At 41.5% G+C, this 14,829-nt stretch overlaps 1 protein-coding gene across 1 annotated transcript in view; it reads left to right on the top strand.

The window, feature by feature from the left end:
• Positions 1–2,404: 2,404 nt before the first annotated feature.
• IQUB (IQ motif and ubiquitin domain containing) overlaps positions 2,405–14,829 on the top strand; it is a 39,901-nt gene continuing 27,476 nt past the window's right edge. Inside the window, exons 1-6 of the mRNA XM_084811828.1 lie at positions 2,405–3,260; positions 5,076–5,210; positions 6,402–6,569; positions 6,671–6,846; positions 7,270–7,425; positions 9,043–9,253. Of these exons, the coding sequence (XP_084667954.1) occupies positions 2,405–3,260; positions 5,076–5,210; positions 6,402–6,569; positions 6,671–6,846; positions 7,270–7,425; positions 9,043–9,253 (1,702 nt within the window). The remainder of the gene's footprint in view (positions 3,261–5,075; positions 5,211–6,401; positions 6,570–6,670; positions 6,847–7,269; positions 7,426–9,042; positions 9,254–14,829) is intronic.

Genomic DNA, 14,829 nt, shown 5'->3' with positions numbered 1-14,829 from the left:
ACTATCTGGGCCCCAAAGTTCTTGAGTTTCCTTCCCAAAACTTCAAAGTCTGTCGTGATTTCTTTGTAGCTCCGCTTGGTGGTATCATTTGTTCCCACATGGATGAGTGGAAAGGGATACCTATCAGTGGGCTTTATGAGTGCAGGCAACCTTTCAGTCACATCTCTAATCTGTCCTCCCGGGAGACAACATACCGGGCGAGTCCACGGGTCTTTGCGACATACTTGGGTTTCGATCCCACACAGCAAGGAGTCTCCCACTACTACTATTCTTCTCTTCTTGTTGTTGTAGGCCTGGGTTTCATTGCCTCTGCTTGACTGACCTTCAGCCTCTTGCTCACTCTCATGCAGATTCCCCTGTAACTCTTCCTCTGCAGGCTGTCCCCCAGTCTCATCCTCAGGTACCTGGAATTGGTTCCACAGCTCCACTGCTTCCACTGGTGCAGAGTGGCGTCTAGTTCTTCTCCTAACTGTCATCCTTTTCCAAGGAGTATCCTTGGAAAATGATGATAAACTGTTATGAATTTGCAGGTAATGTGGCCTGTCAATCACTCTGATATGCCAGTTGTGACAAAATGGCTGCCTACAGTGCACAGACACCATAGCAGAGATAAGAAGCAAGATCAGTCAGAATAAGGAGTCTTTAATCATACTCTTTTTATACTCTTTTTTTAGTGTGGAAAATGTTGGGGTTTGCCCTGTCAGTTATAAAACAAACACATTCCATCACATCATATTGCAGGTTAGGGGAGCTGTAGCTGTGAAGGAGCAGCTTGTGACAGTCCTGCAATATCTTCTGTTTCAAACCTGCTGGAGTGCATCCTACAGAACAAAACAGACTCTGCATTATAAACAAAACCTCCAAATTTTATTTAAACAAAGGCCCCTCTACAGAGCACTCTCAGGCTGTGGCCTCTCTTTCCTCAGGCCAGAAGCAGTGGGTTTTGCCATCAACTACCTCTTGGCTCTTCCCAGGAAGCACACCTCATCCAGGCCAATCCAACAGTTATATTGTTACATTGTCCACTTTTATATGGCTGAGATTAGAGGTGGCTGAGATTCAGATAATGGTTTGCAACAACTCAGCTCTGTAGTCTCCTGTTATAATGTGGGAAGGAGGGGTCCAAAAGTGCGTAGTATATGATAGCCCTGGGGTGTAATCTAATGTTACTCATTCTTCCTACTTTTTTTAAAAAGGGAAATTCAGTTGGGAGGGGTTTTGTTAAACTGAATGCAGCAGTGGTGCTGAGTGGTGGAGAACATTTTCCATGCAAGATATTTTTGCAATAAAACCTCACCCCACTGCTTTTGCTTGCAGAACTGCCCACAAGCAAAGGGATAATCAGTCCTCCCCAGTACATCTCTGGTCAACTTTGCAGCCCCCCTCCCCAAATACATTACTCTTCTTTCCCCCCAACCCACCCCCGGAAGAACAATGAGCCTCAAGTCTGAGCCTCAGTTCTCAAGATTGTTAAATAGTGCTTAAAGAGACTGTAGTGGAAATGATTTCTACCACCACTGCCCTCCAAAACTTAGCCATTTTCTGTTGTTACCTGGTTAGAATTTTCAGCCCCCCTCCCCCCCAAACACACCTCAAATTGCAGCGAAAGTCATCCTCCCACAGCCCAATTTCAGAGTTCATTTGCAGGCAGAAGCCTTGTGCTCTCTTAAATTCCATGCAAGCACACTGTGCTTTTACCCTTTGTGCCCCCCCCCCCAACCATGCAAAAAATGAAAATACCAAGTTAAATTGGAATCTGGTAAATTTGTGTCAGTCCTGGTTTTTATAAGTCTATGGAGACTTCAGGCTGTCCTGGAGTCATACCCTCTGATCTGAAAACTTACTTACAATCACAGATAAAGGGGGGGGGGGCAAGCTGAGCTCAGTCATCATTGGTATAACAAATGCATTATTCATATGATCAGAGATACTCTTTCATACCAGAACTGACTTTCATAACATTGAGAACTGCTCATGGGGTTGAGCCCTGGTTCAAAATAAGATTTAATAAGGGCTAACTTTTAAATGCACATTCTTACTTTTAAGCCCAGCAAGATAGAAATTAGAAGGGATAACTTGTAACTAAAACTAAGAAACAGATGAAGAAGAAAAGCTTGCAGTTCTTTTAACATCAGTGTGATAAGCTCTTAAAATAGCTCCAAGTTGCAACTTATTTTTCAGCAAAATGTTTCCTTCACATGTTGAAATATGCTGAAACTTAAATGTAGTGGGCAAAGCAACTCTTTTGGAATTCCAGTATTCTGGGGTGCTTAGCCTGAAGAGCTTTTTCCTGCCAATGGTCTCGTATTTTAATAGTACAAAGGCTATTTGAGACTGAGCGCTAGTCTAAATTCAAAATCACATTTTCGTGTAAAAAAAAATTGGTCTTACATGATAGTTAACAATGTGTACTACTGCTTTCAGGGAAATGGCTGATCTAGAAGAGGAGGCAAGTGACCTGGCTGAAGCAGATGATGAAAAGCAAGTTATAGAGGACAGATCTGTAACCAAACAAGCAGAAGAAATTATAGACTCTGCAGGTACTTCAGAAGAACAGGCAGACACAGCACAATTCCATGAAATAACTCTGCCAACAGAGCAGGAGCAACACACAGAATTAGCAACACATGAATTGGCTACTTCTGAAGAACTGGCACAGGGGCTGTCCGCTGCTGAGGAACCAGAACAGGAGCCAGACACTGCTGAGGAACTGGCCACACAGGACCAAGATGCTGCCAAGGAACCGATGGCTGCTGAGGAACTAGTGGAGGGGCCAGATGCTACTGAGGAATCAGCACAGGACTTTGCCACTGCTGAAGAACTGGTGCAGGAGCTGGATGCTGGTGAGGAACTGACCACTGATAAGGAGCCGGCCGAGGCACCAGCTGCTGATAAGGAGCCGGCCAAGGCACCAGCTGCTGATAAGGAACTGGTTCAGCAGCTGGCTGATGCTGAGGGACTGATGCAGGGGGTAGACACAGTAGAAAAACAAGAGGAACCCCATGCAGAATCCCAGGATAAAGTCCCGGAGGTTCAGAAAGAGATTTCAGATGTTCAAGATCTGGGTGCTGAGGTTAAACCAACTAGTGTGGATACAGGTGTTCCAGGAATCAAAACATCTAGAGATGCTGTTGAAATTGTTTCTGAAAAGCATATTTATTTTGCAACAGATATGTGTGCTGCAGATACCATGTTAATGGAACCTTTGGCATCTCAAAGAGCACAATTTCCAGAAAGTACAAGAGATGCTACTGTAACAGGTATACAGTTTGTCAGATACCATAAACGATTACTGCTGTCTTTACTACTAAGTACTAAATTACAACAATAACAGCTAGTCCCCTGCTTTCTCATGATGTCTGGCAAATGTCTCACCAGCCCAACAAAACTGTTCTAAAAAGATGACCTGCTGTACTCTGTCATATTAGAGAGCAATAGAGAGTTTATTTATAACATTTTTATACTCTTTCTCCCAGGAACTCAGTGTGCTGTACATGGCCCTCCTCCACCATCATTTTATCCCCACCACAACCATATGAGATAGGTTAGGTCTTCCTGGTCCTAGTCTGACACTCTGCCCACTGTACCACCCTAGCTCTCAAATGCAATTACCAATACAAAATATACAGTTCAACAATACCAAGTTGACCTCCTACGTGGCTTGTGGGCCTCAAATGCAGCCAGTGCCACAGCAAATTTTGCTTTAAGGTCTTGTTTTAAAGCTAAATTTGACCTTTTTAGGCCACTGATGTTTTTGCTGCTTCTGCTGTTGCCACCACCACAATTAAGCAGTGCACAGCAATGGGGGTGGCCCCTGGCAGGTGGGTAGAGGATTGAAATTGAAATCTCCCCTTCAGTCTTTGTTCATGGCTTGGTACAAAAAGTGACTAAAAGGTAAACCTAATTTTTCTTTGGGTAGCCACGATTTCACAAGAAGGCAAGGATGATGTGCGGGTGGATGATGCTTATGATGTTGCACAGCAGTTCAGCATGATTTTTGTGCATTTCTAGAGGCAGCTTTTGGGCCATGGAATAGCATGTTGCTGTGTGAACACAGTCACCCCAAGCCAGTGGCTCCTTAGTTACTTATAAAATCTATATAACATTTTCCTTAAATGGTACACAACATGGTATACAATAAGGACAGTAAAAATAAGTAAATCACAAAATATAAAAACATAGAGCAAAAGAAAAATATTTAAAAACATGAACTCAACAAATCTACATAACAAAGCAACAACAAATTTACAGGAAGCTGGCAAGAAAATTATATATTTCAAAAGATGAATGCTAAAAGCCAAATAGACCATGTCTTTCCAAATAACCTAAAGGGATACAGTGATGGAAGCTGCTAAGCCTCCCAAGATAGAGAGAGAATGCTATGGTTTCAGTGCCATAACTAAAAAGGCTCAGTTGCTGGAAGCTGCCAATCTCCACAGGTTAGGAATCCCCAACAAGGCCTCATGAGATGACCTCAACACACTTAGGTTGCAATCCTAGGTATACTTGCTAGGAAGTAAGCCCTACAGGTTTACTTTTGAGGAAACATGTTTAGGATTACACTGTCAGATGCTAATATGGGAGACAAAATTCCTTCGCATGTTTATGCACTCAAGTAAATTATAGAAGACTGTAAGCATGAGCAAAGACTTCCCCACTGACTTCATTGTTGTGCAGGGGTCTCTTTATGCAAAGGAATTTTGAGATTTGTGCATTTCTAGGGAAACTATTTTTGGCATGCTGGCATGTGCATACAGTAATTGCTTCTGAAAACAATACCACCTAAAGGATTATACAGCATCAATCCCTTTTCTGTGTATTGTTCTTTATTTAGAATGTTGTCTTTATTATAGTGTAATTATAGGGTATTATTTATGATATTTAAAAGATTATATTTCAAAGATGTGTTTCTTAATTTGTTACATTTAAAAACTAATAATAACCACTTCCCAGAGCAGAAGAGAAAGAAAGATGCACACAGCAAGAACATGACTTACTTCATCTGACTAAAGAGTACATTATTAGAATCAATTGCTGAAGAAATACGATAATGGATAAATTTGTTTGTTTTTCAGTTAAATTCATGCTACATCCTGATATCCAGATTTTCGTTATGACTTTTAACATTAACCGAACTGTGGAGCAAATCAAGAAATACTTTGCAACACGTTTAAAAATACCACTGAATGTTATACAATTTATGTCACTAGGTATGTATGTTGTGGTATCAAGAACCTTCTTGTGTTTCTCCAGATCTATAAATATAATCATGAACTAGACCCAGAAGAAGAATGAGGCTACAGTCCTGTGCACACTTACTAGGGAGTAAGTCCCATTGCACTCAGTGGCACATATGTCTGTGTAAACATGCCTAGGATTGTGTTATAAGTGTTGCTCAATAGGACCAATTGTGTTTTTGTTTTTGTCAACAACAACAACAGAAGTTCAAACCTATAAAGAAGAAACCATCTTTTGGTAAACCTAGGGAGGTTCAAACACTGAGCACAGTCCAAACTGCAAAGGTGATTACAGAAAGCACGGTGAGGAGGCAAGTGCAGCCGCATGCTGCTGTATTGATTTTAGCTGTCAGGTGCTGTGCCATAGCCTTGCCACTCAGCGCCTGGCCTAATACCTCACTTTAGGAAGGTATCAGTGTTTCAGAACCCCTGGTCTGTCTTCTACAAGATGAATATAGGGGAAAAAATATACCTTTTAATTTTATTTTTAGATACAATAATAATTTAATGAATAATTCCCAATGTGCTCCCAATATCTTCTTCAGGGCAAACTGCTCAGCACTTAAATACACACACAACATTATATCTTCCTCTAGGGCTCTACCTATAGATGAACTGTGTATCCTTCTTTACAAATCAGTGCTAGAAGGAGATAAGGCCCTGTGTCCATTTAACTGAACAGTTCTCTCCGATGAAGATATTGTTCTTTATTACCTGATTTTTAAGTTATTCTTATTATAACATAAAAATATTATACAAAAATATCAACGTCAAGGACAAACACATGCAAAAGGAAAAGAAATACTGTACAGCAGGGCTGAGCAACTTGTGGCTCAAAAATATTTTGGCTTGAAACTCCCATAGTTCCTCACCATTGACCATGCTGGTTAGGACTGATGGGGGTTATAGGACACAACCATTGGAGGGCCAGAAGTTGTCTAAGTTGTCTGTACAGTAAAGGGAAGAAAATATATGGTAACACCTTTGTAATGTTTATGGGTCGAATGGTTAACTTGGGATAGCAGTTGGGATGGCATTACCATAGGCTTTCCCAAGGCTTGGTCGCATCTCCAAAACCATCCTTAATTTTGTTTTTACGAAAGAAACAAAATTTTTAGCTTTTTGTTTGATGTGCAACCTAATCATCTTAATATTTACTTTTAGGTAGAATAATTGGAAATAACGAAACCCTATGGAATCTTGGTGCTCAGCCTAATGGGACCACACAAGTTGATATGTTCTCCCTTGATGAAGAAACCTTTCCAATCAAAGCAGCAAAACTCCTACATGAATTCTACATGGCTGACATTATAACTGTTAGAGTGCAAACAGGTAAACAGCAATGTTCAAATATACATTCTAGCTCATTCTAGTCAAATATTACCCTGTACTACTCTGTATGTAATTTAACAACACTGTTTTTATCTGAACAGATTCAGAAACCTTTCAGGATATAGATGTAGAAATTAAAAGGCCAAATTTCGAGAAACCGTTTTTGGGTGGATTTAGACATAAGCATACAGGCACGGAATATCATAATGCAGGATCACAGACAGATCCAAAAAAACGTCCAGACAAAGAATATGAAGAGTTCTGTAGGTCAACACAGGTAGGTTTGCAAGATAATAAATTAAGACACTAACAGTACAATCTTGTACATGACTACTTAGAAGTAAGTAGCATTGTGTTCAATGGGGGTTACTCCCAGATATGTGAGTATAGGATTGCTGCATAAGGCTGCAATCCTGTATACACTTAGTTCGGACTAAACCCTGTTGAACTCAATGAGACTTACTTCTAAGTAGGCATGCATAGGAATGTGCTGTAACGTGAATATGAGAAAAGAAGCTGATTTGGAAGCTAGGTGTCTTCCAGCATATTAGAAATAGTTAATTATATGAGTTATTATTCCTTAATCCTTTCATAAATTAGCATTTTGTTCCTTTTAATTTGTACAGAGAAAGAGCCCAATGTTTCTAGCACAGCTTGTTTTTATAACGTGATGATTAAAATAAATTAATTTTATTTCTAGACAGTTGTTGAGAGGAAAAGGCTGCAACAGACAAGAAATACGACTTCCACCCAGATGACTAAAATTGGTGTCTATGTGACAAATGTTACCGATAAACTTATAGAACCAAAAAGGTACGTGACAGCTGAAGAATACCATGCACGACGACTTAAGGCAGTAAGTATTCAGTCCATCAAATTATTATCATTATACAAGCAAACTAAAAGATCATTTGAGGCTGCAATCCTATTTACACTTACCTGGGAGTAAGTTTCATTGAACTAAATGGGCCTTACATCTGAGTAGGCATGTATAGTATTGCACTGTGCATCAGAAATGTGATGTGTGATGTTTACATTTAAATGGGAATCACAATATTCCGGAGAAGGCATTTTTAAAGTGTTATATCATAAATAGTATTTGAGACTATTGTTTGCTAGCTTTGGATTGGATAGACAAGCTGCAAATTTCTTGATTTATATGTCAAGAGGGAGGGATACACAGTTATAAAAAGAAGGTTATTTAAGGCAAGCTCACATTCTTCTGCACTGATGTTTTGAACATGTAAGATTTTCAAAAGCTCTGTGTCACCAAGATATTTGTCAGTCAAGATGCTAATATTCAGGATTTCTTCTTACACTGCAGCCACCAGTCTCTTGGACAAGGAGCATACACAAATGCCTATGTACTTCATAGCAAGGTTTCCCATTTTCTCTCAGCCTGCACATTCATTCTTTTGGTTAAGATTACACAGTACAGCTGCAGAAGCAGTCCCGTTTAAATACAGTAGCCTCCCTTACTTGACATGCTTCCATATTAATATTTGGTACAAGCAAATCAGAATAATGCAACCAAGGTTAAGAATTGCTGACCTACAAACTATTCAGCTCATTTAAGGCTGCAATTTTATGCACATTTACCTGACAAGAAGCTCCACTGAACATACTAGGACGTATTTGTGGGTAACCATGTTTAAGATCGGACTGTAAAGGCACATCTGAACTAGGGTTTTCTGCACTCCCATTTCAGAGCTTTAGACAGCAATCCAATGGTCCCTGGGAAAGCGTTCCAAGGACCATAGAATGGGATGTGAAACACCGCTGAGGTCAGAAACAGTGCTCCAACGTCTGAAGGGGGTATCAGAGATCCAACCCCAGACTCCTTCCCCTCGCAACTGGCATGGAAAGAACAGTGCTGGCTGCTTCTCCAAGGTTGGAAAAGCGACCTCAGAGGATGTGGAAAGGGGACATTCCAGTTGGAGGGGAGGGGAGGAGCCTGCAGAGGTCAGGATACGAGTTATCCTGAGTCTCTTCCAGCCTCCTTCCCTCCCCCTGCCAAGTGCCTTTGCTAGATGGGCTAAAAAGCTCGTCCAGTGAAAATACAGGAGATTGGAGGGCAGGGAGGCTAAGATCGCCTCTGCCGCTCCTCCCACCTTGCTGGCTTCAGTCCATCAAGGTATAGGAACCTCAGTGGCCCCTGAGTTTGGGGACTTCCTAGCAACAAGGGTGCAGTCTGTAGGATTGTGCCCTTAGTGACTACCCACAACCACTGTTCAAAACATCCATGCAGGTATCACTGATGGTTAACTCCCTTTATAATAAAAGTTCAGCTTATCTTAACCATTTGCATCACTTAAAAATGTGCTATCCTGACAGGTAAACTATTTGCTGATAAAGCCTAGCAGATTTGCTCTTGAAGCATCATAAAAGAGATACTGTAGAATATTGTACTTCTTTGTGACATGTATTGAATATTTCTCTCTCTTTTTCTCCTCCTGCCCACTCCTATTTACAGGTAATTGTAATCCAGACCTATTACCGACGATGGCTAGCTAGGAATATAGTAAAGAAACTAAAAGAAGAACTAAAGTTAAGACTGGAGTGGGAAGAGCAAGAAGAGCTCAGAAAACAGAGAGAGAAAGCAGAAAAACTGCTGAGGGAATATAATCGACGGCTGCATCCTAGAACAAAAGACGATTTTGAATTACTCTATCATGCTTTAGAATGTAAGTTTCTTTGAGAGATGTGTTTAAATGAAAATTCTGAAAATTTCTTGGTCAAGAATAAGTATATATAGGGCCCTCACATTATTGGATTGTTTTCAGGAAATGTTATGCCAAACCATGCGTACTGTCATGAAATCACTGTCAAACTGGGATATCTCATACAGTTCAGTAAAACTTGCAAGCTCCTATGGCTTTTCAGAACTGTGGCCATGGGTTATATCCAAGTCTAGCATGGCCTTAATGCTCTGTATATGTAGCAAGTGCCAATGTTGCCAATGCACTTTCTATTTTAACAGGCAGAATGCTAGTTAATGAACAGAATTCAAGAAGGAGTAGTTAGAATGACTGCCATTGGCTGCAGTCCAGGATTTTATTTTATTTTATTTTTTGTGAGTGCTTCCAGATTGTAGTGTTTCACTTCTGTTTCTACTGCCAACTCTCATTTTATTTATTTATTTATTTATTTATTTATTTATTTATTTATTTTGTGCCCCACCTTTCTACCAAAAAATGGCACTCAAGGCGGCTCTCAGATATGTTCTATGGATTATGCAGAAAGGGGTGGTAGACACAGGTGGTGGAATTCTGAATTATAGAACTTCTGACTGCAGCTGGAGGGTCATATATTTTAGTGTTCTCAGCATAAGACTAGCATATTGGACTGGGGCAAAGCTGTCTATAGGGCCTAGAGGAGGGGTGGGGAACCTCTTTTAGCATGAGGGACGAATTCACTTTCAGAAAAGCTCTCAGGGATCATATTCCAGTGGTAGACAGGGCCGAAGGCAAGGGGGCAGGACCAAAAACAAAAGGGGTGGGGTCAAAAATACAAAAATTACCGTCATGTTGTAGCTTAAAGCTGGCCTAGAGAAAGGAGCAGCTGTGTCCTAGGAGGATGGGCAGAATTTCACATGCTGATTTAAACTAACGAGCCAGTCTTCAATTGCAGGCTTCTAGTACGATTACATTATCTTTAATAATAATACAATCAACAATAACAATCTATGTATAATATCACTTTAGAGTGTTTATAGCGCTTCATGTATATTATTTTGTTGTAATCATCACTACACCCCTGTAAGGTAGGTCAGTGTTGTGCTTGCCAGTACCAAGATGGTAACATTTTAAAATCTAGTCATGTCCCCCATGCTTATCCTATCTTGGGGGTGGGAAGGGGACCTTACCAACTTCACACTGAGCTTCAAAAAAGCTTGGGGGAAAACGAGACACCTTGCTGCTTCCTGATCATTTCCGAAATAGTGCAAAATTTGAGGAAAGGGTGGGGGATCTTGCTGACCTCACACTGAGCTTCTCCATGCTCAGACCTGGACCAGAACCAGGCAGCAGGCGGGGGGCCAGACACCTGCAGTCACATGCAGCACAGTTGAGACCCAACAAGGTTTGGGCACAAATCTTGACTGGCTACTGGCTATCTAGAATTTGTAGAGGCCTGATTATTATGCCCATGGAGCAGGTGAGAGGCTGAGGATAAAAAGAGTAGTTTGTCTAAGTTCATGACAGAGGCAAGATTTGAATAGGGGATTCATAGCTCGCTCAGCTACTGCGTTACACCAGCTCACAAACTAGTTAAATACAAAGCTACTGGTGTGCAAATGGAGCTCTAAATGAAACCAGCTCCAATAAATCTGTTCTAAAAATTCATTTCCCGTAAGCAGGGGTCCCAGGGGATGGTTGCATTTCTTTGCAACTGCTGCCCCCTTGTGGATCCTCAAAAACTGTGTAGACTGCTGTCTTTAAAGCATGCAGCCATTCTCATCAGTATACCAAACAAGAAGAATAAAGCTGAACTAAAAGCGAAAAAATATATAGTCACTTGGTTGAGATATGCATAATGGTTTTTACTCATTAAAATAAATATGTTTTGAAAGAAGATTTTTATAAGCAGAGTTTTTGATTTTGTATATTTTCTAAGCTTTTCAGAAATACGTAGAGATTATGAACTTGAAAATTTGTGCAATGAGGTCCAGAGGATACTGTGTTCAACCAGGACTGGTCTTCAGATTCCAGCTCTTCCATGGATTCACTTAGGTGGCCTTGAAGAATTGCCATTACTCAGCCTCAGTTCCTCATCTGTTAAATGGCAATGATAACCCGTTTTACAGGGTTCTGTGAAGATGAGTGAGAAAATGATTAGTGAGGAGCTTTGCGCAGTTTAATTGCTATGGGCAGTATCCAGCGTTGGCAGTCCACCAGCACCAAGCACATTGTGCCAGCATGAATGACCGCTAGTGCAACAGGAAACTGACACTTCATAGCGCAACTCCAGACAGTAGTTCAAACTAGCGCTTTCGGAATGAGACAAGTCAATGGAGCTCCATTCTGCGGACTAGTTTGGGCGAGTTTCTGGTTGCGCCATCAAGCGCTAACTTTGTCTTGCACTAGTGATCATTCTCAATAGTACAAGATCAGCATTGGATACTGCCCTATATATGTAATAAATCAACATCCAAAGAGTAATCTGCCTAACTAACGGCCTATTCATACATCTCTTACTGAATGCTGGTAGAAGAAAAACAGCAACAGCCTATGTGAATAGCTAACGGCCTACATGAATGAGTCCCAGCCATTCCCAGTATATGTTACTAGCTAGTTCTCAAAGCTAGTTACTAGCATCTACCACCACACATTGAATCCAGCTTTTAAGCATTCCTCAACTATTTGTTCTGGTGGTGGTATTTGTTGTGGTGCCAGAAACTGAATTCAGCTCCTGGCAGATGATATTCAGGACCAGTTTGGCACACACTGGGAGCAAATGGGCATCAACATAGGGCCACCACACACTGTGCAGTGGTGAGAATGGACCTGTTTCTTAGGGAAGATCATTAAAGCTGATGGTGATAGCAGGGACCAAGGGCCAAACTACACATTACATGGGAGTTCCATGACTGGACCTCTCCATCTCCTTTTCAAAAAACAACCATGAGGGGAGTGGGGAGAAGTGTCATTTGGATTGCAGCCATGGAACAGGAGGAAGGGGGCTAACCCTTTGTTCCCATGCTGATTCCCCAGGGCAACTCTTTCCCTGCTACTAACTTCAGAGAGGAAAACATCCAGAAACACTTATGGGTGCCTGTATGTTTTCCTGTCTGTGCTAACAGCAGCTATGAGGGAGGGATTTGCATTGGGGAATTAGAGCACCATGGCCTCGGTCCAAATCCCCCCACAATACTTTTTGAAAAAGGCATTGGGAGCACTAATCATGGGAATATTATGTAATATCTAGTTTGGCCATGAGTGACTAGGCAGTTGTAGCAGCCTAAAAAAGCAAGCTCTGGTCTCTGATTAAAATCGTATTAAGAGCTCACTTAACTAAGCTTTGGAAGCATTTTTCATGGCCACAGCTGAGAAGTGAATTGCTATAGTAGACAATCATAAAGCTTTTCATGCATTTACAGAGCTGAGTAAAACATTAATTTCTGAAAATATTACAAGTGAGACACAGCAATAACCACATTAAACCTATTATACATTTTGTAACATCATTAGCATCAATTTTACTTGATTGTAAATGATACTGAAACAGGGCCATGGTAAATCAACAGCCTTCTGCTCAAACTCAAAGTCAGAGGAAAACTGTAAACAAAGACTACATACTCACGAGGACCCTATTTAAAGAAGTCTTCCCGAAGGGACGGTAAATAAAGAAATAGACTCAATATTCCCACTGGATGGTAGCAGATTTGCATTTCTGTTCTGTGGTCACAACTTGGAAGAGTAAATTGAGGGAGATGAATACTAATTTTTTTTTGACAATCTAATGTGTCCTGTAAGGCTGATGGAAAGTGTTTTTGAGGATGCAGCTGCTTTCTTGATCGCTTCAAGATATTGAAGGTGAGAATGGAGCAAAGCTGATCTCCCCAGTTGTCCTACCTTATTGTTGGAATGTATTTGTGTGGCTGATCATTGTAGAGATGGTGGTATGACATCCTTCGTGCTCCGGGGGGGCTCATTTTTCAGACTCCTTTTCTTCCATTGCATACAGATCACAACCCAACACACAGCTGGCTTTGGCTTAAATGCTGATGGGGAAAATGGACACAGCTACTTTTTACTGAAAGTAAAATGCAATAGACCTGTAAGCCAAAATTCTTGTGGTGATGGGAGCTAAACTGGAAAGATGTGCATGTATTTTCATCAATGTGAAATGGGGGGGGGTGTCCTTAAATACATTTTATATAATAAATTTAATCTAAATTTATTCAGTACTTTTAATTAGTGCTGAGAGTGCAGGACAGGAAGGCCTGGCGTGCTATGGTCCATGGGGTCACGAAGAGTCGGACACGACTGAACGACTGAACAACAACAACAACAACAACCTGTCCACCATACCAGTACCTTAGCAGTCATTTGTCAGAGAGCTGGAAAATGGGATCAGATGTACTTCTTACTGTGCAAAATTGTCTAGAAGAGAGCTTTTATGTTTTCCCTTATCTCAGTATAAGGGCTAGATATTTACTAACCCCTTCCCCACAAAAAGCTCAAATTCAGGGAAGATGTTCTTGGTGGAGTGTCCTGGAATGTCATTTGACGTACCAGGTCCACAGGCCAACCCATGGCTTTTTGCTGCAGTAGGAAAATTAAAAATTTGCTGCCCCAGGCCCCTTCTTAGAATATACTGAGCAGTGTGATAATTTTCAGGTGCCCAGCTGTTGTCAGGTGCCACCCATAAAAGCATGTATCATCTTTGCTGAAGTTGTATCATCTTTGCTGCACTAGTTGCCCATTTGCTACCAGTCCAGGTTTAAGGTTCTAGTGCTAGTATACAAAACCCTGAACAACTTGGGACCAAGATACTTGAGGACATGCCTCCTCCCTCCCTCCCTCCCTCCCTCCCTTTGTTACATTTATATCTTGCCTTTCTTCCAAGGAGCCCAAGGCTACATGATCCTCCTGCAAGTCATGGCTGAATGGGGACTAGAACCCAGGTCTCTTGAATCCCAGTCCAATTCCCTAACCACTACACCACACTGACTCTTATTATAGAAGGATGCAGTCAAACTGGAGAGGGTTCAGAGGAGGGCAACGAAGAAGATCATGGGAACTGGAAACAAAGCCCTATGAGGAGAGACTGAAAGAACTGGGCATGTTTAGCCTTGAGAAGAGGAGACTGAGGGGAGATATGATAGCGCTCTTCAAGTACTTGAAAGGTTGTCACAGAGAGGAAGGCCAGGATCTCTTCTCGATCATCCCAGAGTGCAGGACACAGAATCATGGGCTCAAGTTACAGGAAGCCAGATTCCGGCTGAACATCAGGAAAAACTTCCCGACTATTAGAGCAATTACCAATTACCTAGGGAGGTAGTGGGCAATCCCACACTGGAGGCATTCAAGACAAGGCTGGACAGCCACTTGACAGGGATGCTCTGACTTGGATTCCTGCACTGAGCAGGGGGTTGGACCCGATGGTCTTATAGGCCCCTTCCAACCTTACTATGCTATGATTCTGTGATCCTACCTGCCCTGATCATTGAAGGGGGTGCTTCTGACTGGAGATCCACTTAGAAATCACCAGTCGGGCCTTTAGTGTGTTGGCTCCCACCGTACAGCATACCCTTCCA

Source organism: Heloderma suspectum, chromosome 7, assembly GCF_057233095.1.
Source record: "Heloderma suspectum isolate Gila_16-S chromosome 7, 16-S_ref, whole genome shotgun sequence".
Lineage (NCBI taxonomy): Eukaryota > Metazoa > Chordata > Lepidosauria > Squamata > Helodermatidae > Heloderma > Heloderma suspectum.
The sequence above is the reverse complement of the archived record's forward strand: the minus strand, read 5'-3'. Positions and strand labels throughout refer to the sequence as shown.